General features: G+C 35.3%; 1 protein-coding gene across 14 annotated transcripts in view; it reads left to right on the top strand.

Annotated features, from left to right (window-relative positions):
* CADPS2 (calcium dependent secretion activator 2) overlaps nt 1–22,101 on the top strand; it is a 451,849-nt gene that overhangs the window by 109,646 nt on the left and 320,102 nt on the right. For all 14 annotated transcript variants that reach the window (XM_069462753.1, XM_069462752.1, XM_069462749.1 and 11 more), the window contains exon 2: nt 9,073–9,186. In XM_069462753.1, coding sequence (XP_069318854.1) covers nt 9,073–9,186 — 114 coding nt within the window. The remainder of the gene's footprint in view (nt 1–9,072; nt 9,187–22,101) is intronic.

Here is a 22,101-nt window from a genome sequence, read left to right as displayed (position 1 = left end):
ATGTACAGTTTTTGTTAACTGTAGCTCAATTAAGAAAAAGGAAAATGAGATATGCATGGAATTTGCTCAGTACAGCATGGCAGGGAAACTCATGGAGTTCATGGATTTAACATTTGGAGTTTAGTATTCACTAACCCCCTCCCCTCCAACCCCCCCAGCTCCCATGACCCCCCTCCCCACGCAATGCCATAATGGCATGTAATTTTGTTGAGACTTAAATTCAACTGAGAGGCCAATGAAAATGTGAGTAGAAGTCATTCACTTAGCAGCTGAGTGAGCCTAGCCTGGGGCCCCTTTGTCCACAAAACAAAAGGATTTTGCTGTTCTGCACTCATCACTTAGTGTACATTCTATTATAAAATATGTTAAAGTAATATTTGTAAGTTTGAGACTTTTACATTCTCCTTTCAATGCTGTGGGATAATAGAATTTAGTTTTCCAAAATAACTTTATTTTCATTCTACCTCAGGCACTTAGACTTAGGTGTTCACTGTTCACTGGGGCAAGTTCATTGGATAAGGAGTTTTTCATGTGAAATAATATATGAAAAAATTTTTTAGAATAAATTAAGATAAATCTTCCTAGCAAGGAATGATAGTACCGTGGCATTTTCCCTCTGTTTCAGTTCATTGGGCTTTTTATCAGTTAGGATTCAGTACCCTATTACCACTTACCAGTTACCACTAAAGACCAAATCAGAGTGGTCTGCACATGGGGAGGTTTCTTTCTCTCATATATATCAAGGAAGTTGAGCGGTAGGGAGTCTAGGATTGCAGTGCTGCTCCACATTATGTGGTCTGAGATTCTGTGTATTTTGCTGTTCCACCATCTTCATGGGTCAAGGTGACAGTTCCAGCCAGCACATCAAATTCTACCCTGCAGGAAAAAAAGAGAAAGAGAGAGAAAGAAGCTTCAGCCACCTTTCATGGTTTCCTAGAAGTCATGGTCACATTTGCTTACATCTCATTGGCTTTATCTTAGTCGCTTGACTGTGGCTATACCTATCAAGTGAGCCTGGTATTCATAGTCTTAGATGGGCATAGTCACTGTCCCAACTATCTGTGCTTGTGTAAGAGGGAAAGGAAGATTATTTGGATGGGACCCTTAATATCGGGGCCTCTCACAGGATTTGAAATGTGTGAGACATGGCTGGAGCCCTTCTGTTATTCTGTTCTGATACACAGCTTGGGGAACATTGTTGTTTCAGAAACGTGGAAGGCACTGATGATTTTGCCCCAGTGGTTTGATGTAGATGTTTCTGACAGAGTGTTGATAGGAAGGGAAAAAGAAAATAGCACCTATCCTTTAGCCTTTTCCTGTTAATATCTTTTACTCTGTCTAATTGACAGGCCTTAAAGCTATGCCTTTGTGCATTTCAAGGAACATCTGTGCCTGGAGCAAAGCGTTTTATGTTTTTGAAAAAAACCTTTCTCTTTGTACATCTCTTTGATGTATATGAGGTAAATGCACATCCACCCTCCAGTCCTGGAGATATGGTACCCACTAGTCACCTGCCACTTTGCTGTGGAATTGGACTGTGACCACCTTTACTCACCGGAATGTCATGCAGTCCCCACCTTGAGTATTGAGATTCATGATGGGAACTGCAGGTCAGGGCAGGCTCCACACAGTGGTGGTTGCTGGGTTCCTGAGTAGTGTATTGGCTGGTCTGATGCTATAGTGAAGATCCTGGCATAAATCTTCAGTTGATCCATGATTTAGAATGAAAAAGCTAGAATCTCATTTGAACATTAAAAAATACCTAAGAAACATGAGACATCTCTGAACTGTAGAATCTGAAGTGTTTTTCCTGTGGCCATTACTATTATGGATAAAGTATCGTAGCCAGCCAATATTTATAAAATTTAGCTTTTACTGTCAGTGCTTGAAGTATTTTATAAAGCTGATGTCTTGGTTGTATTTAGATATTTCCAATGATATTTATGTTTTAGTTACGTTTCTGCAGTTTAGTTTTATATAAGAGTTCTTTTTAAATTCCCATTAGTTGATTTTTGCTGGTTAAATTTTCCTTTATATTTAAAAAAATAGGGCCGGGAGCGGTGGCTCACGCCTGTAATCTTAGCACTCTGGGAGGCCAAGGCGGGCGGATTGTTTGAGCTCAGGAGTTCTAGACCAGCCTGAGCAAGAGCAAGACCCCGTCTCTACTAAAAATAGAAAGAAATTATATGGACAGCTAAAAATATATATAGAAAAATTAGCCGGGCATGGTGGCGCATGCCTGTAGCCCCAGCTACTCGGGAGGCTGAGGCAAGAGGATTGCTGGAGCCCAGGAGTTTGAGGTTGCTGTGAGCTAGGCTGATGCCACGGCACTCTAGCCCAGGCAACAGAGTAAGACTCTGTATCAAAAAAAAAAAAAAAAAAAAAAAAATGTTATTCGTTCACTGGTAAATATAGTAGTCAGAAGACAAAATATGGGCAAAATTAAAACATGGGCTGAATAATAATAATAAATGATAATAATATCAACTGCCCCAGAGAATACTAATTGATAGATTGTATCAAATTGAAGGAGTATGTGTAATGGCAAGATTTAAGATTCTTTCCTTAATCCTGAACTGGTAACTCTTTTTATAATGACCTGGATGAAGACTTTGGTCGATACCTTATTATGTTAGTAGCTATAACAAAGGGAAGAGATCTCTGTGATCACTGGGTGAAGGGATAAGAATTCTAAAAATAAAATCAACTGGAACAGTGGACCAAATAAATATAGCAAGATGAAACATGGCTTAATGAGGCACATATAAGAGTATTTTAGAAGTTTTTGTTGATTATAAGGATGATGTGAGTCAGTTGATGTGACTGCCAAGAGGAGTTAATTGCTTTTTAGGTTGAATTAATAGACATAGAGTGTTTAGAATGTGGGAAATGGTCCTCCCACTTGTCTCTGTGTTGGCCACACTGCCATAGGAGAATGATGATCCATCTAACCAGTACATTTTAAGAGGGGGATTGCTATTGCAATGTGTTTTATCTGCTTAATCTTACAGCTTTCATTTTGGGTTTTTATATCAAAGGACCTTATTATCTACAAAATATAATTAATTTAGATTTAAAATAAGCTATAACAGCAACTTTGTACATCTTTAAACTCAGAACAATTATGATTCATCACATCCAATTATCCATCATACTTAATTTTATTTAACATGCTTGTTGTATGGCAGACTGGAGTTATATCCTTAGGAGATGACCCAGGATATTGGGGAAAATTGGCAAAATTTATCCTAGCATAGAGAAGACTCACAGATAATCCAATGCCTGTCTTTGAATTCTTGATCTGCTATGTTGAAGGATGAAATTAACATTTAGTTTACTTTGTCTTAGATAGTAAAGAACTAGGGTTGTGTGGAAGCCATAAGGAAGCAGATTTCAATTTTTTTATAGCTGCCCCAAATTAAAATAGGCTTCACTGAGGTATAAAAAAGGGGGTGTGGGTGTATGATGTGGCACGTGTGTGTGCTTTATTGGCTCAAATGGAGTCTGAGAGACCACTTGTATAGATTTTGTAAAGATTAACAAATTGATTAGAATGTCGAGTCGGATGATTACTGAGGTTCTTTTCTGACTTTGTTGGTCTAAGTTTCTTTGAAATCCTCAAACTTGAAATGTTAAAAAAAAAAAAAGAGATGTAGTCTAATTAAATTTTTTTTTACCTGAAAGGAGAAATGACGAGTCAATTGATCTGTTGTCCAGTCTCCATGAAGTATAAGATTTAAACTATTTGTGATGGATTGTAATTATTTTGAGTGTTATAATGTGTAAAGTTGCTGTTATAGCTTATTTTAAATCTAAATTAATTAAAATTTGTAGATAATAAGGTCCTTTGATTTAAAAACCCAAAATGAGTAAAGTGGTATACATCAAAAAATCTCTTTCACCTTTATTTTCTATCTGTCCTTTTCTCAGGGCCATCCTTCTTTCATAGTTTCTGTCTGAATATGGAAGCAAATTCACATACATGTTCTTATTTGCTCATTTTTATGAATAGTGACTTATTTTACAAACAATTCTATAACTTCTTTCCCCAAGATATTTTGACAATTTTTTCATATCAGTACATAGACAACCTTTACATTCTTTTTATGCAGTTAATAGTACACCACTGTTTAGATGTAGCATAATTTAATCTCCTATTTAGGAACATTTAGATTGCTTTCCCCACCTCCTTTTTTTTTTTTTTTTGCTATGAACAACTATTATGTAGTAAATAACCTTGTTCATATGTCATTTCACACATGGGCAGGTATATCTACAGTATCAGTCCAAACTCAAAGTAGAATTGCTGATTCCAAGGATAGGTGCTTTTAAAAATGGCCTTTCCTGTAGTTTTAATTTGCATTTTTCTTGATAATATTGGCATGTTTTTATAGCTTAAGAGACATTTCTCTGAACATATTCATTTTGTCCATTTTTTGTTAGTTTGTCATACTCTTACAATTTTTAGGAGTGCTCTATATGCTTAGAGTTTAGCTCTTTGGGATATGAGTTGCAAGTATTTTTTTCTTGGTTAGTCTTTTTCTGTTTTGCTTATGGTATTTTTGCCATGCAAAATTTATTTTATGCAATTAAATTTATGACTTTTAAATATTTTAATAGAGTCTATATTTAGAGTAGTTTTAGGTTCACAATAAAAGTGAGCTTGAGTGTATGGTAAAGGTTTCCCATATATTTTCTGCCCGACACATGCATAGTCTACCCCATTATCAACATACCCCATCAGAGCAGTGTATTTGTTAAAATGAATGAAACCACATTGACACATCATCATCACCCAGAGTCCCTAGTTTACATTAGGGTTCACTCTTCATGTTGTACTTTCTATGAGTTTGGACAAATTTACAATTATATATATCCACCATTATAGTATCACTAGAGTACTTTCATCATCCTAGGAATTCTTTCTGCCCTACCTATTCATCTTCCCTCCCCTACTAAACCCTGGAAGCCACTGCTATTTTTACGGTCTTCATAGTTTTGTCTTTTCCAGGATGGTATATAATTGGACTCATCCAGTATATACTCTTTTCAAATTGGCTTCTTTCACTTAGTTATATGCATTTAAGTTTCCTCCATGTATTTTCATGGCATAATAGCTCATTTCATTTTATTGCTGACTAATATTCCATTGTCTGGATATGCTACTATTTATTTATACATTCACCTACTGAAGGAAGCAACTTGGTTAATTCCAAGTTTTGGCAATTATGAGCAAAGATTTTATAAATATCCATGTATGGGTATATGTGTGGACATAAGTTTTCAACTCCTTTGGGTAAGTAAATACCAAGGAGTGTGATTGCTTGATTATATGGCAGGAGTGTATTTAGTTTTGCAAGAAACCACCAACCTGTTCTCCAAAGTCACTATACTATTTGTGCATTTAATTTCAAATTGCACTTGTTCATTGCTGGTATATAGAAAAGCAATTGTTTTATATATTAATATTATATATTAACCACTATTAGTTCCAAGAGCTTTTTTTTGTTGGTGCTTTTGGATTTTCTGCATAGGTGTTCATGTCATCTGCAAACAGTTTTATTTCTTTCTTTGTAACCTGTGTATCTTTTATTTCTTCTTCTTATTTTATTGAATTAGCTAGGACCTGCAGTATGATGTTGAAAAGGAGTTGTTCCTGATCTCAGTGGGAAAGCTTCGAGTTTCTTACCCTTAACTATGATGTTAGCTGTAGGTATTTTGTAGATGTTCTTTATCAAGTTGAGGAAGTTATCCTCTCTTCCTTGTTTAATGGTGTTTTTTTGTTTTATTTTGTTTTTATTATGAATGGATGTTGGATTTTGTCTACTTTTTCTGCATCTATTGATAGGAAGGATCATGTGATTTTTCTTCTTTAACCTGTTGATGTGATGGATTACTTTAATTGATTTTTGAATGTTGAAGCAGCCTTGCATACGTAGGAAAAATCCCACTTGGTCATGGTGTATACATTTTACTTTTTATTCTGTATACTTTTTTAATACATTGTTGGATTCAGTTTGTTAATATTATGTTGAATATTTTTACATGTATGCTTATGAGAAATATTGGTCTGTAGCTTTATTTTTTTGTAAAAAAAATTGGTCTTATAGATTTTGAGTCATATTAGAAATATCTTCCTCACACCAGTGTTTAAAAGAATCCTGCCATGTGCTTTTCTGGTGCTTTTAAGGCTTCATTTTCATAAATTAAAACTTTTTATCCATTTGAACCATAACATTGTGAGTTATGGTACAATTTAATTTTTTCTGGATGACTACTCAAGTTATTGTATCACCATTCATTGAATAGACCATCATCTACTACGGATTTGAGGTGCTATACAAGTGTCTTATGGTACATTTCTGATTGTATTTGGGTCTGCTCCACTGATCTCTCTATTGGTGTATAATGCAAATAGCTTTCAGGAAACTGTACTTTCTGATAGCTATCCCCAGTGCTAGATTTTTAATTTCCTTTTTCTTCCCCTGTCTTGTCTGTGTGAAAATGTAGACCTTCCTCTATACTATTAATAATAAAGTATCCATTTATTAACTCCATGTCATTGTAATATTTGATACCATTTTTATGTCTTAAATGTAGCTACAGTATCTTTTATTCATAAAAAAGTTGAAACCTGATTTTTATCCAGGTACCTCTGGCATATTTTGTGAACTATATTAACTTCGTTGGAGTCTCCAAGAAGATGATTTGCTCAAATCTTTCTTTGATTCATATCCACGAATTTTTCAGGCCATAATTACCAAAAAGTAACTCATTGTTGTAGTAGCTGAACTTAAATGCTAATTAAACTAGATATTGCAAAGATGGTATTTTAGAATAATGTTTAAAGAACAAAAAATGCCATTGACGCTGGGCATGGTGGCTCCTGCCTGTTCCCAGCACTTTGGGGGGCCGAGGCTAGAGGATGGCTTGAGGCCAGGAGTTTGAGACCAGCCTGGGCAACAAAGCTAGACCATATCTCTATAAAAAATTTTAAAAATTATTCAGGCATGGTGTTGTGTGCCTGTAGTCCCAGCTACTTGGGAGGCTGAGGCAGGAGGATCACTTGAGCCCAGGAGTTTGAGTTTGCAGTCAACTATCATCGTGCCACTGTGCTCCAGCCTGGAGGACAGAGTGAGATGCTGTTTCTGAAAAATTAAAAAAAAAAAAAAAAAAAAAAAAAACTTCTGATAAAATAAAATTGAATGAAAAAATACATGAGTTCTAGTTTTTGAATAGTATATATTAATATTTTTATTTATCAAGTGAAGGAGTTGGAACAAGTGATCATTAAGGTCCACTTCAGTTCTTTGTCATTCTCACTATATTTCCATTTCCATTATTCCACTTGGTTTGCAAGGTGAAGCCCTGTATGGTGATTCCTAGGGCTTGGCAACTGTAGTGCTCTCAGCTGCCTCACTCTCAGCAATTGTTGTCCCATTTCCATCTAGTCTCTTTTGTGAATCATGCTTAGAGAGCTAAAGTCCTGGACTTAATTCGCCTTGCTGGTACACACACATACACAAGGTCCCTGCTTCCATTTTCTTCATTTTATAGAAATGGAGATTATAATATAATGGTGATGTTCCCGCATTTCAGCTTGGTTTAGCTTCTCCTAAAATGAAGGTGATAACATTAGTAAAGAAATGGAATGGTCTTCTCTCTTCACTGCTCAGGGCAAGAGGTTTTTTTCCACCTGGGTACAATAGGACACTTCTTTATCAGTCTGTTACTCACAGCAGCAATTTCCTTACAAACTGTCTTGTTTGTTAGACTCCTAAATAAAACCCACTTTTTAAAAGTGCTTGCCTGCCTTATATTTGAATGGCATTTTCATAAGCCTTTGGAACAAATTTAAACTTATTTCACGTCAGCCTTCTTTTTGAAGCCAAGTCATCCCAGTGTGTTTAGTCTTTCTAATCTTTTAATCATTTTATCCTCAGCATGTTTCCAAATGCTTCATATCTGTCTGTATATTCCATAACTGGGCTGAGTTCTTCAATAAGTCTGATCAGGATCGAATGAAATGGAAGGATTACTCCTTTGCTGTTCCTTATGTATTTTGAGCTTTGTTGCTTTATTTCCAAGACTATGTTGTTCTCCCTCCAGTTAAGCTTCTGCAAGGCCTAATGTGCTCTACCTCTGGTGAAGTATGTGGCTCTGTCGCATGGGCAGGAGCCTGTGCAGTTACTCAGAGCTTAGAAAGGCTCTGTACTTGGTTTAATGCTCTGTTCCCGCTGTCTTGAAATTCTTTATTTCTTATATTAAGAGGCTCATCATTTTGCATTTGGCCCTAAAAATTAAATACCCATCCTGATTGTTGTTGATGAGTAGAGGACATGGTTGGGAAGTCATATTCAATGTCTCCCCCTCCCTCAGTAATAATAACTATGGTGGCTAAACCCAGGGTGAGGAAATGCTCCCATTCCCCTCCCTAGTTCACAGCTCTTCCCCCAAAGTGCTTGAAGATGCACTCCCTGACCACCTGTTGCAGAATCTGTTCTCTTTTGGATTGGTCTTCTCCCTGTCATTCCTTCATTTATATCAACTCAGGCGTTGATGCATGTTTGTTCGTGGAATCCAGACTTTTGGCATCCAACAGTTGTTCTTTCCAGAGGCTTCTTTCTCAGCGACCCTTCAGTCCTTTACAGTCTTTCCTCCTGTTACCTCTTGTTCATGGCATCATTCCCTCATCTCTAAGTCCTTGTCTTCCCTGCTTTCCCTGTTTAGAACAGCTAGAAATTCTGAACAAATTTACCATCCAAATTTTAGATTTTCCCTGTCTCTGCAGAGAGACTAGGGTGGTGATAGTTACAGGAATTCTGTCTGGGGTAGAAATTTGGATTCCACTTCCATATCAGGATAATGAAGTACATGGGGAAGTGACATGGAAATCTTTCAAAATCTAGCCCTTAGTACAAGTAGTAGGATATTTTACCTTTTATTTTTCTTTACCATAACGTTAATTCTAAATGTCAAATCTAATACACATACAGCAAATATAACTTTTAATAATCATTATAATTCATTCATTGCCTCATTTATCAGCTTATTTTTTTCTTTTTCTTGTAGCTTAACAAACAACAATTGCAGTTACTGAAAGAACGTTTCCAGGCCTTCCTCAATGGGGAAACCCAAATTGTAGCCGACGAAGCATTTTGCAATGCTGTTCGGAGTTACTATGAGGTAAGTTTCAAGAGCCTTGTTTTTTTGGCATTCTGGTGCTTTTTAAAAAAAATTTTTTTTAAATGGCTTTCGCATTTTAAGAAGCTCACCGGTATGACAGGAAGACTGTGAATCTGCAGCCTTCTCGAAAGTATTGTCAATTCTGTTTTGCAATTAAAAAAGAAATTCTTAATTCCACAGCCTGGTTTTAAGAGATAAACTGAATTGGAAATTAGTCACATCTTTTGAGAAGAAGTAAACTGTTTAGAAAAATCTTTTGGCAGTGATTGATACAGCCAAGTATAGCTATCTTTAGGTCCACATGTCTAAATTATCCTTTTTAATCGGGATTTTAACAATAAATTGCTATCGTATGCTATTTTGTTCCCTAAGCTTTATAATAATTAAAGCCAGTGACTAATTTCAAGAGGATAAATTCTGCTCCCAAACAGAATAGACTGGGGAGTGCAGCACCACTGGAGGCTAGATTCTGGTGGCATTGCACAGTCACTTGGGAAGCACATCACACAAACAGGTCCCAGAGCTCTGCTCCGGAATTACTGAAATCAGACTTTTAGAATCTGTGCTTTTAAAAGCTCCCCAGATGATTATCTTGCAATTGGTGGATTGCTAACCAGTGGAAGTAGATGATTACTTGCTAGATTTATTACAGAAAGAGATGTAAGCATTGAGGAGGTGGTTGGACTAGGTGACCAAGGGTTTTCTGTTTCTTGGTAGCATTTTCAGCTAGTGTTTAGTTGTGAGACTATATCTAACTTGTCTTTGTGCAACTCTCGAAGTCTTGCTAGGATTTGGGATGTTAATAATGGACATAATGTGGAGGCTGTGTTCCTGATTTGCATTTAGGGAGTTGTTATTTTTCAGGTAGTACACAGTTGGTATTCAATAAACTCTTCAATGAATGAGTACATTTTGTTTGAAAAATAATGTAGAGTTGTTCTTGTTTTTTTTCCCAGAAAAGTCTTTTTAATATTTTAGGATTATATTTTGCATGTTTTTTGCTATGACTAACAAGGCTGGTAGTCTCTACTATTATTGTCTTTATGTAGTATTTTTTATAGATTGCCAAAAAATATCTACTTTTTTCTTCTAGTATCTCTAAATAGTGCAAATATTATTACCCACACTTTATATAAATAGAAATTAAATCTTACAGAGGTTAAATACTTGCCTAGTGTTATATACTTGGTAAGTGTCTCAGTTAAATGTGAACGCAGATTTCCTGACTCTCCCTGGTAGGCCACACTTGTTTCACAGCTGCCATTTTGAATATACCTATGTCAGGTACTGTGTAAAGCACCTCAAAAAAATTTTTTTTGGCAATCTCAGACATTTTCAAGATTTAAAAATATTTCTATTCTTTACAATAAACCTTATAAACAGAATTATTCCCATCTTGCAGATGAAGTTAGATGCCTTGTGTCCAAAGCTGCATAGCTCGTTAATAATAAAGCTAAAAATCTCACTCCACTAAAACTTATTAAGGACAGATTCTTGGGTTCCACGTAAGATCTATTGAATGAGAATTCCTGAGGATGGGGCCCCAACTTCTGAATTTTGAACCTGCACCTTGATGATCTTGATTTGCACTGTTAATTTGAGAAACATGTTGATACAGATCTCACAACTTCTAGAACATATGTTCCATGATGGAACCATTTCTAGTTACCATTGTAGCTACAATTTAGCACACAAATATATTCAACAAATACTTTTCTGAATGAATGAGTATTGCAGCTCTTCGTGCTCTATCTAGAAATTGTATGTTTTGTTCTTGTTTGTCTTTTTTTTTTTTTTTTTTTTGAGACAGAGTCTCGCTCTGTTGCCCTGGGTAGAGTTCAGTGCCATCATCACATCTCACTGTAACCTCAAATTCCTGGGTTCAAGTGATCCTCCTGCCTCAGTTTCCTGAGTAGCTGGGACTACTAGCATGGCATGCGCCATGACACCTGGCTAATTTTTTTAATTTTTTTTTTTTAGTAGAAATGAGGTCCTGATCTTGCTCAGGCTGGTCTCGAACTCCTCAGCTCAAGTGATCCTCCCATCTCGGCCTCCCAGAGTGCTAGGTTTACAGGTGTGAGCCACTGTACCCAGCCATTGTCTTTATTCTTAATATCTCTGTAGTTCTCTTTTTCTAAAAGTATCATTCAACATTTCAACGGAATTTCTTTTGAATATGACTGTTCTTACTTTCATGGTTTTGTGTTTCCTTAAAGATGCCAGATACATGAAAAGCATGGTTGGGCTTTCATGTTCTTGATAACCCAGATAGTCTATGATTCCATGGTCTTTTTTGGCTTCTTATATAATTCAAAATCTGTTTTTTCAAGGATACTATATGTGTATTTTCTATATGCAGCCATTTTCAGCTATTAATAATCATTCAGAAGTAATTTTCTCATTTTTTAGGCTTTAGCTGTGATAGCCATTTCTAACTATACATATATATATATATAATCCTAATAAACATGTGTTATGAATTAAATTGAAAATTTGTCTTCATATTCTTGGGGTTTAAGTTCTCCCAAAATCTGTTTGCTATTATTTTTTTCTCCCTCTCACCTTCATGAATGCTGTTTCTTGAATGATTTTATGAATAGCTTTTTCCATTGTGATTGTAGATGTGTATTTTCTATAGACAATTAAGAGTTATCTGTCTATTCTTATAGTAGTTGTACTTTTGGATATTTGGTTTGCTTTACCTCTCCTTAATATCTGGGATCTTAGTATGAAATCCGAGATATATTTCTTTTTCTACACATCATTTGACCAAAAACATTTCTTCAGGGTACCTTCATTTAAAAAAAAAAAAAAGTAAGCAATTTCTTAACTAGATCATGCCAAGATTAGATTTTTCTGGGTATGTTTATGTGGTATTCTGTTGGGGAGTGGTGTGTCTTTGTGTGTCCATGTCGGTTTTAATTAGTATTTGCTGTGAATACTCTTCAATGTGTTGCATAAAAACATATAGTGAGGAGGTAATGATTTTTATATGACAATATAATTTCTATTACATCTTGTTTATGAGATGTCTTAAGTAATAAGACTAATGAAGGAGAAATCTGTTTTTTAGATCCATCATTATTTTTGCTCATAAAGTTGGCATAATTAGAAAAAATGGACCCAAACATCTAAACCGCCTAATTAGGTGGTCACAATGATAGAGAAGGACCAGAACAAAAAGGAAGAAAGAAATGTGGCAGGTAGCACACCTGACTACTTAATGAAAGTTAGCAGTTATAATCTTGATAATTTTATGGTTGCTAATTATTGTTAGATTCCGAAATACTTTCATCTATTTTGTTAAGTGAAAAAGCTTTTCAAGTTTTTTTTTTTTTTCTTTAAGCATCTCATTGTCTAAAGGAAGGCATAAAATGGACACTAATTCTACGCGTATTTGCTTTTTGTTTCTGGCCATATTTTTGTCATTTGTTTGTTTGTTTTTAAATTTAGGAAACTTCAGCTGACTCTGCAGATGGGTAAACGTAGGTTTATTGTAATTTGTTACTTTCCAAGCTGTTCTTCCCATCAGCTATCTGCTTCTGTTTCACTGAATTCAGGTGGACTTAATCCAAAAATAACAAATGACAGTGTAATTTATAATGGACATATGGAAAAGTAGATGGCCTTTCTCTTGAAGATTTCCAAAAGACAGTATACAGTTGCTTACTAGCTGCTTTCAGCATAATACGAACTTTCAAGTTCTGTTATTGTGCAAAATGTGGATGTTAGAGCTTTTTCTTTCTTTTTCTTTTTTCATTTTTTTTGGTTTGGCTTTATTCACAACTTTTCAGAAGGAATGTGTAGTTTTCATATTTCTTCTATTTGTCTATATTCTATTTTGATTCCAAAGAATAAATGAGAGTTGGAGAGGTATTTCACCTTTTAAAAGTTACCAAAGAAGTATTAAAACAAGTGTTGCCATCATCATTACCACCACCGCATTTACTGTTCGGATTTCCTGCTTGTATAATGATACAAATGAAAATTCCTTCAATAAATTAAAAAAAATTGTTTTCAGCATTTTTCTTTTATTGTAAAATTTGTGAATAATTGCTGATTTCGTCTCAAACAACTCAGTTCTAATTTGGCCCTTTTATGTTTTTATTTTTTTAGAGACAAGTTCTCACTCTGTTATCCACGCCGGAGTGCAGTGCCCTGATTGTACCTCACTGTAACCTCAAACTTCTGGGATCAAGTGATCCTCCCAATTTAGCCTTCTGAGTAGCTGGGACTATAGGCACAAACCACTACACCTGGCTAATTTTTTTATCATTATTATTATTATTATTTGTAGAGACAGGGTCTCACCATGTTGACCAGGCTGGTCTCAAACTCCTGGCCTCAAGCCATCCTCTTGCCTTGACCTCCCAAAGTGCTGGGATTACAGGCATGAACCACTGTGTCCAGCCTAATTTTAGCTCTCTTATTGCATATTTTTATGTAAAATGCCATCCTAAGTTCTAGAATTGAAAAGTTTTTTACTTTGATATTACTTTAAGAATACTTCTTAATAGAAGTAATGTATGTTTATGTTAGAGAATTTAAGAAATATTAAAAAGTTTTTATAATCCTAAAACTGCTCTAAAACATAGTCCATTAATTGAAAAAAAAAAAAAAGAGAGAGGAAAAGAAAACAAATATCACCTATATAGTTGCAATACCTATAGACAAACTGGTTTTTTTTTTAACAGTTTGGTGTTTCCCTTTTTTATGTATGAAACGAATTTTTTTTAATATAATGTCATGAATATTCTTTAATATCAAATATTCTCTATAAACATGGTTCTAAATAACTGCATAATAAACCATTGTATGTCCATATCTAAATATTATTTAATTTTCTTATTGTTAGACATTTTTATTCATTTTTTACTGTTAAAATTGCTGAGGTGATCATTTGTATTTTTAAATTGATTATCTTTGAGAAATTTCTATAAGTATAATTACTGAGTGATAGGTGATAAGCATTCTTTAAGTTGTTTATACAGATTACCAAACTGCCCTCAAGAAAAGTAGTGGTAATTTATTCTGCTATAACAATATATGAGTGCTGTGTTTTCCTGGGTACTTGGTATCATCATGAAATAACTGTGGACTGTTTGGTTCACTTGTTTTTATTTTACTATTAGTGAAGTTGAACATTTCCATATTTTTTATTCATATTTTGTGAATTACCTGTTCATGTCCATTGTCTGTTTTTCCATTTGAATATTCACTTTTAAAATACAATTTATAGATGTTATCTATACACTAAGAAGATTATTAACCTTTTGTTATGCTGCATTTGTTTTCTTCAATTTGTTTTTTGTTTTGTGCATTCAATTTTTTAAGTTTCTTACCTCTAATATTAGCTGATTTTCTTGTCTAGTAAAATGAAAAATATGTTTACACTTCAGGTAGAGGCTACCCCCTATTTTTCCCCTTTGAATTCTATTTTATTGTTCATAAATCGTTGTTGACAGTGGTTTGCAACATACCTCTCCCCCCACCTTTCATTCTAGTTACTACCCCTTTTGGATTAGTAGCTTTGTGACTTAGGTTGTACTCGAGTTGAATATGTTGGTGTAACTCATGCCATTGCTGTGGACCTGTTTCCTCATCTGTAGAAGGGGGAAGATGAGCAGACTAATATCCAGAATATACAAGGAACTCAAACAACTCAACAGTGAAAGAACCAAATAATTCCATTAAAAAATGGGCAAAAGACATGAATAGATATTTCTCAAGAGAAGACATCCAAATGGGCAACAGGCATATGAAAAAAATCCTTAACAAAATTAATCAGAGAAATGCACGTTAAAAGTACAATAAGATATCATCTGACCCCAGTTAGAATGGCTAAGGACAAAAAATAACAGATGTTGATGAGGATGTAGAGGAAAGGGAACTCTTACACACTGTTAGTTGGAATGTAAATTAGTATGGCCACTATGGAAAATAGTATGGAGGTTTTTGGAAAAAGTAAAAATAGAACTGCTATACAATCTAATAATCCCACTTCTGGGTATTTACTCAAAGGAAAAGAAATCGGTATATCAAAGGGATACTTGTACTCACATGTTTATTGTAGCACTATTCATAATAGCAAGGAATCAACCTACATGTACATCAATGGATGAATAAATAAAGAAAATGTGGTATATACACACAATGAAATACTATTTGCTCCTAAAAAAAAAAAAATGAAATCATATCGCTTGCAGCAACATGGATGGAATTGGAGGTCATTATGTTAAGTGAAATAAGCCAGGCACAAAAACACAAGTATAGCATGTTCTCATATGTGGAAGCTACAAAAGTTGATCACATGGAGATAGTGAAATGATAGATACCAGAGGATGGGAAGAGAGTGGGGGTGGGATAATGAAGAGAAGTTGGTTAATGGATACAGTTAGATAGAAAGAATAAGCTCTAATGTTTAATAAGAGTAGGGCGACTATAGTTAATAATGTATCATATATTTCAAAATAGCTAGAAGACTTGAAATGTACTGAACATATAGAAATGATAAATACTTGGGTAATAGATACCCTAAATACCCTGAGTTGGTCATTACACAGTCTGTGCATGTAACAAAATATCATATGTATCCCATAAATATGTACAAATATGTATCAAAAAATATATAAAAATTAGAAATTAAAAAAGCTCACTCCAATTGCACAACTCTCTCAATGTTAACTTGTCTCTTAGTACTTCTCCTTTTCTTTGTCTTGTATGCTCTTGCATCCCCCAAAATGCAAAGAACCAAAAGAGGAGCATTGGCTCAGTATATACCTGCAGGACAAATCATCGGGCTGTGATTCTCAAATCTTTATACACATTTTTCTTAGTCTAGAATACCAAGGAACTTCACTTCAGCAATCAGATTCTTCCCAAGGAATTTGGGACTATCTGCTCCAATTTCATGCCACCAGCCATCGGGTTGGTGTCATTCCTTTTCATGTATCTACCTTCTTACCCTGACGTTATACCCCAACTCTTGCTATTTATTGAAAAAGTAAATGCAATTATTTAATGATTGGATTTTGAAAACTGAGAGCCTTTTAAGGCATTTTGTTTCATTTTAGGTAAATACCTTGCTTTTTTAGAGTTGATATGTACACTGTATGGCTTGGTCTTGTGTACAAGCTAGAGGGAGAGGAACTGGGAAGATGAGCATTTAAGTATTTTGATGAAAGTTTTCTTGTCATTTTTACTTTGGAATAGAAAGATTTACTTTTCATATTCCAAGGGATGTTTGACCTGTCAAAATCTCTTTTAAACTTTGCAATAACGCCATGGAAAAGGCCTATTTTTTCACAGTGAATTGGTGATCACTAAGTAAACCAAGATTGGCAGCCTGTGGCAGGAAGGGATAAAAAAAGGTCAACACATTCATAGATGAAATCCATAACCAGTAATGAGAAGTGAGGTTTTAAATTTGCATTAAGTTCTGCAGATGACATTATATTTGTTACTTTTGATATTAGCCTTTGTATTTCATATCATATTTTCTTGTATTCTGAGGGTGGCATTTTAAATTAAATCTTTTATAAGAATCTGGAAAATGTATTTTCGTATCTGAGATTGCTATTTCCATTTAGAGTATCTGGGTTTCTGCAGCCTGTTGGTGTGTTCTGTAGAGTTGCCTGCGTTCTTGGTGGCATCGGTTTTGTTATGGAGACTGGATACTGCATAGATTGTAGAATTTTGTCGCTTGAAGATAGCTGGGAAAATCATCTTGTTTGAGCATTTTCATCCTCTTTCTTTATGCAGTTTTAGGAGAAAATGAGAGTGTGAATTTTTCATACCCACCTAGCAAATTTGCGGTGGAAGACAGGGCTAGACCTCTCTGTTAACTCTTCATCTTCTTTTTTCTTCTGCTTCTATATTCTTATAAAAAGGATATTGCATCTTTACAGGTGGGCTGTAAAGGTGAGTAAACCTAGTCTAAATTCTCAATTTGGTCAATGATCTAGAAATTTAACCTAAGCTAGGTAGCCATCAAGAACACATGCGCTTACTTCAGTGTGGAAATCTCTAATTCCCAGGCGCAGGAGGGAGTGCTCAGTTTAGAGTTAACACGCTGCCATGCTGAATTTTTTGCTATGCTATAGTCTCTTTAATACTTTGGGCCAGCACCACAGTTCAAAAGGAGTTTACACTCATATCTGTTTATAATCCTTTTAAGGGGATGTTCGTAACTGTTAGGCTCTCTGGTACTCTTGGTTCCTTAAACAAACTCAGTGTCAGCAAAGCCTTATTTTTCTTGAGGGAAAACTCCAAGTTAGCACTGTGAGCAGTGGCATCACTGTAGCTTTCTGATGGGGAAGCCCACTTGGTCACAGATTCCATTTTATAAGATTGCCCCTTCGTTAATCAGGGAAATGCTCTTTAACTTTAAATGCCTTTCTATGAAGTTGTTAAGTTTCATTTATTTTACTTTAATTTTCTCTGTAATCCTATGGAGTTAATTTTATGCTTTAAAAAGCATTATCCTGAGTAGGGATTCATAGGTTTCATGAGACTGCCAAAAGGTTTATGTTACAAAAATGCTTAGAAATTTCTGACTTACAGGATTTTTAAAGGTTTCATCACAGAGGAAATAGAGTTTAAACATGAAAACAACAACAACAAAACAAACAACAACAACAAAAAAAACAGGTGAAAAAACATTGGGAGTTTTGGGTTTAGTTTCTATCTGGGTTGGAATTCCAGATCTATGTGACTGTTGCAGTTATGTAACCTTCCTGTACTAGAGTTTTTTCATCTGTAAAACGGAGATAATAATGTACTTGCCTCCCAGGATGGTTGATGATTAAACCAATTAATTAATCTCAATTGCTATCCACAGTGCCTGAGCTAAATGTGAGCTGCTATTATTATCATTAGCTAGAGCATTGCTTTCCCACAAGTATCTGCCATGGTTTTGCACAATTCAGGACGTAATTTATATCGTGTGTACTAACTTCTCATAATTATAAGCTCTTTCGGAGCAGGATACCATGGTTTATGCAGTGTTGAACAGATAGTAGACACTAAATTAAGTAATCAATTTGTCGGAATTAAAGAATTCACCTAATTAAATAGGCATTTATTGAAGTGCTAGTCATGTACTGCCATATGCCCTGGAAATATAAAGATGAATGAGGCAAGGTCTGTGACTTCAAAGAGCCCAGAGTCTACTGGAAGAGACAGATAGTAGGCAGCAGTTAATTATTAAAATTGCCCTGGCCCACTTTACCAGCTTGGAGTAGGGTACCAACGGAGACCACGTCTCTCTTTTAACGTTTTCCTCTTTGTGTTGAGCAAACCTAGAGGACTTGAATGTGTTGACATCTACCTCAAAATAAAAATATTATGCACATAGAAATTGATAATATGCAAATTACTCATGAAGCTGTGAAAATTAAGTGCTAAGCATGTTAACATACTTAGCACAATGCCTGGAACATATTACATTTTAAATGATAGCTTTTAGGATGAACCTTATGAAACTGCCAGTATTTGGCCATTTTTGATGTAGCAAAACAGGCAGCCTCACAGCACTAAATTTAATAGTATTCTAAACAGCAATAATGAATTCTATTTGTTGTCTCTCATGGGTAGTTTTATGAGTGGCAGTAATCTTATGAACATCCAATTTTCAGTCAGACTCTAGGCGATTCACTTTCAGGAACATTGAAGGAGATATATTATATTTAAGAGTATATTAGAAGACCCCAAAAGTTTCCCATGTATATACCTCTATGGAGTTATCGTTTATACTTTTATAATACTTTAAACTTTATTTACTGTCAAAGTATATTTAAGAATATACATTTACAACAGCATTAATACTACTTTTATGTGTTTTTAATTTGGTTTCTAAATGTTTGGCATGTCCTCTCAAATCACATTTAGAAATTATAACATTTGTATCTAATGACATTGTTATATTTGTACTATGACATACATTTATTGTCTTTAAAATTAGAATGACTCATTAGGTCTGACTGACACTTTTAATATGACAATCATATTTATTTTATTTCTATTCCGCCAACATTTGAGTGTCCACTGATTATTTGGAATTGAAATAGTTCAGCGCTCCAAAATTAGGAGACCACAATGTTTAATTCAAGCATAATGTTTAGAAAGCATTATTTGGATAATAATGGTTTTCTGTTGCAAGAACTCTCCTATTTTGAGCAAGTGCTTTCCTCTTTGAGATGATTTATATGGCCTTTTACTTCTTAAGTTATAACAAAGAGTTGTAGGGAGGTTGTTTTTTTCTTTCCCCAATGAATTTTAATCTATGCAAGACTTTGATTAAGCTGTAAATGATGATTTTCTCCCTTTGGGATTTTTTTCAGTCACCTTGGAATATATTTAATTCTTTTATACTGCTGACATTTCAGCTTGACTCTTGAGTTCTCTGTTCTAAAAATTTCTATGTCACATAGAAGAATTTAATTCCCATCCTAGGTAATCTTCCACTTTTCTTATAAAATTGTATACATGTTTGATGGTGCTGCATGGACAGAAGGTGTTAAACCGGTGATGCTTGTAGATGGATGTGAAGGACCCGTCAAGAGAAAAGATATTAAATATACTTAACCTCTGTTCATGCATGTTGGGATGAGAACAGGAGACCAGCCTTTTCTCTTCCCCTTGTGCCCACTGTGCCTTTGTGTTTTAGAGTGACTTCACTGTATGCTCCAGTGCACTTGCAGGTGGTAGTCCTGGTGTGAACTTGGCCCCCTACTTTATTTAACAGAAGGATAGATAGTCAGAGGAGTGGATGACTCCAGCAAGTTCAGAGCAGAGAGGAAGGGCTGTGTTTGGAGACGTCCAGCTTGCTCTCCTCATGCAGAATCCCATGCATGAGGCCACTGGCTCATTCTCTTTCACACCACTTCCACCTCTTTCTTCCTTTCCCCTCCTCCTTCTTTCCCCTTTTTGCAGAGCTCTCTGCATCAGTCAGCTGTCCCCCCAGGGCCCTCTGTGGTGACTGGTGGCTGTGGTTGCCTCCTCCCACACCCTAAGACCCTGGCTTGCCCATGCCATTGATGACAGTGCAGAGGGGACAGAGTCTGTGTGATGCAGAGGGATTTATACTTTGACTTTTACTTTACTTGATTCTTAAAAATCATGTAAATTTATGACCTAGGATGACAGTCCTTGAAAGTTTTATTATCAAAACGACAAGTGGCAAATAAGAACACTGCAGGTTCCACAAAAGCCAGGTTGGAGGAGAGAGCGGGCTAGAATCCATCGTGACCATGGACTGTTGAGCAGTTTCTCTCTGACTGAGTCACAAGTTCCTTCTATTTTTTTCTATTTTCTGTTTTCCCAAACCAACTGATAGCCAGGGTGCTGAGACCATGACCTTGTCCTCTAGGAGGTAGTCAGTGGCCCGCGTTTCACCTTCTTTGCTTCGCAGTGTTTGGTTCTTCCTTTAAGTGTTGTGTTGTAATGCTTGGACCATAAAAACCTTAACATGGCCCTCTTTGGTCAGTTCCCCGCCAAATTTTGTCCCCTCATTTTACCAAGCTTCCTTACACTCATTTGATGGTTTAGCAATGGAGGAAAAACCTGTGGTTACCTGAATATGCCATATATTTGACTTGCTTTTCATTATTCTGTCCGCCATTTAGAAGACCCTGGGCACTCGTATCTACCTGGAGATCTGTACCTGTCCTGTGAGACTGAGCTCCCTGGTCACATCCTCCAGCGACTTTCCCTAAGCCTCCTGCTTTTCCTCCTCCCTCCTCCTCTTCCTTTCTCCTCTCCTTTCTCTTCCCAGCCTCTTCTCTCTTCCTACTTCTCTGCTCCCTCCTTTCTCCCCTCTCTCCTCCTTCACCTGCTTTTTTCTGCCCCTCCCACACTGCTTTCCCCTTTCTCATCATTTTTCCATGTCTAGAAACTTCCAAATACATAGAAATATAATGGAGAATATGGATATAAAATTCTTTGAATAGTCATATTAAGAGGTAATAGTAGAATTTTATAAACAACATATATAAAGTTTCCACCTTTGTAAACTCTGTGGTTTTTTTTTTTTTTTTTTAAAGAAAGCATGCGAGATATATTGCTATTGTGCTGGGAGATAATTAAGTAGTATTTAAGTATTTTCTGTCTAGTAATTTTACTACATGGGGGAAATGCTTATGCCCTCTCCAAGATGCATTCTTAAATTTAAGGCCCATTAGCTTAAAGATGAAAGGGATGGAAAGATTTCAGTTGCTGAATGTTGTATAAGAAGGTTTTTTACATTAAAATATTGTTTACTTGCCTTAATCTTGAAGCTACTTTATTTTTACTATTTACTTTTGGATATGAAAGGTATTACCTTTTCAGTTCCAATATAACTTCCAGATAGAAAAATCTAAGCAGTATCATGTTCAGTATCTTAAGTCAGTGGCTTACAATTTTTGTAAAAATTTTTATGTGGTCTTATGAGTTTAATGTTTTTGTTTTTTTTTTAATTTAACAACATGCAACAAGAATTATTCATAATCTGTATTTTTTTGTGTTTGTACCTTCAATTTACACATTTTTGAAGTTGCCAGACTCCTCAGGCATTGCTACTAAATATCTGTCATCTTAACTTGCTTGGTGGGACCAAACTGAGAAGAGGAGATAACTTCTTAATTGGGTTTTGACAAGCCTATTTGAGAAATTAACTCAAAATGATAAAAAGTGATAGATAATGTCAAATATGTTGAAAACAAGCTGTAGGGTAAATCATATCCTGACTTCAAAAGTAAGAATGTGAAGAATAGATATATTAGGATGTATTATTCACACTGCAAAAAAAGTCTTTGTTTTGCCAGTTAGTTCATTATAAAGTTTCCTTAAGTGGCAAATGTTGTTGAGGTATTGAAAATGAGATATAATGCACATATATTACAAAATTGTCAACATTTGAAATTTCATTTTGTGTTG

The sequence above is a fragment of the Eulemur rufifrons genome, chromosome 29 (assembly GCF_041146395.1).
Source record: "Eulemur rufifrons isolate Redbay chromosome 29, OSU_ERuf_1, whole genome shotgun sequence".
Taxonomy (NCBI): Eukaryota; Metazoa; Chordata; class Mammalia; order Primates; family Lemuridae; genus Eulemur; species Eulemur rufifrons.
The sequence above is the reverse complement of the archived record's forward strand: the minus strand, read 5'-3'. Positions and strand labels throughout refer to the sequence as shown.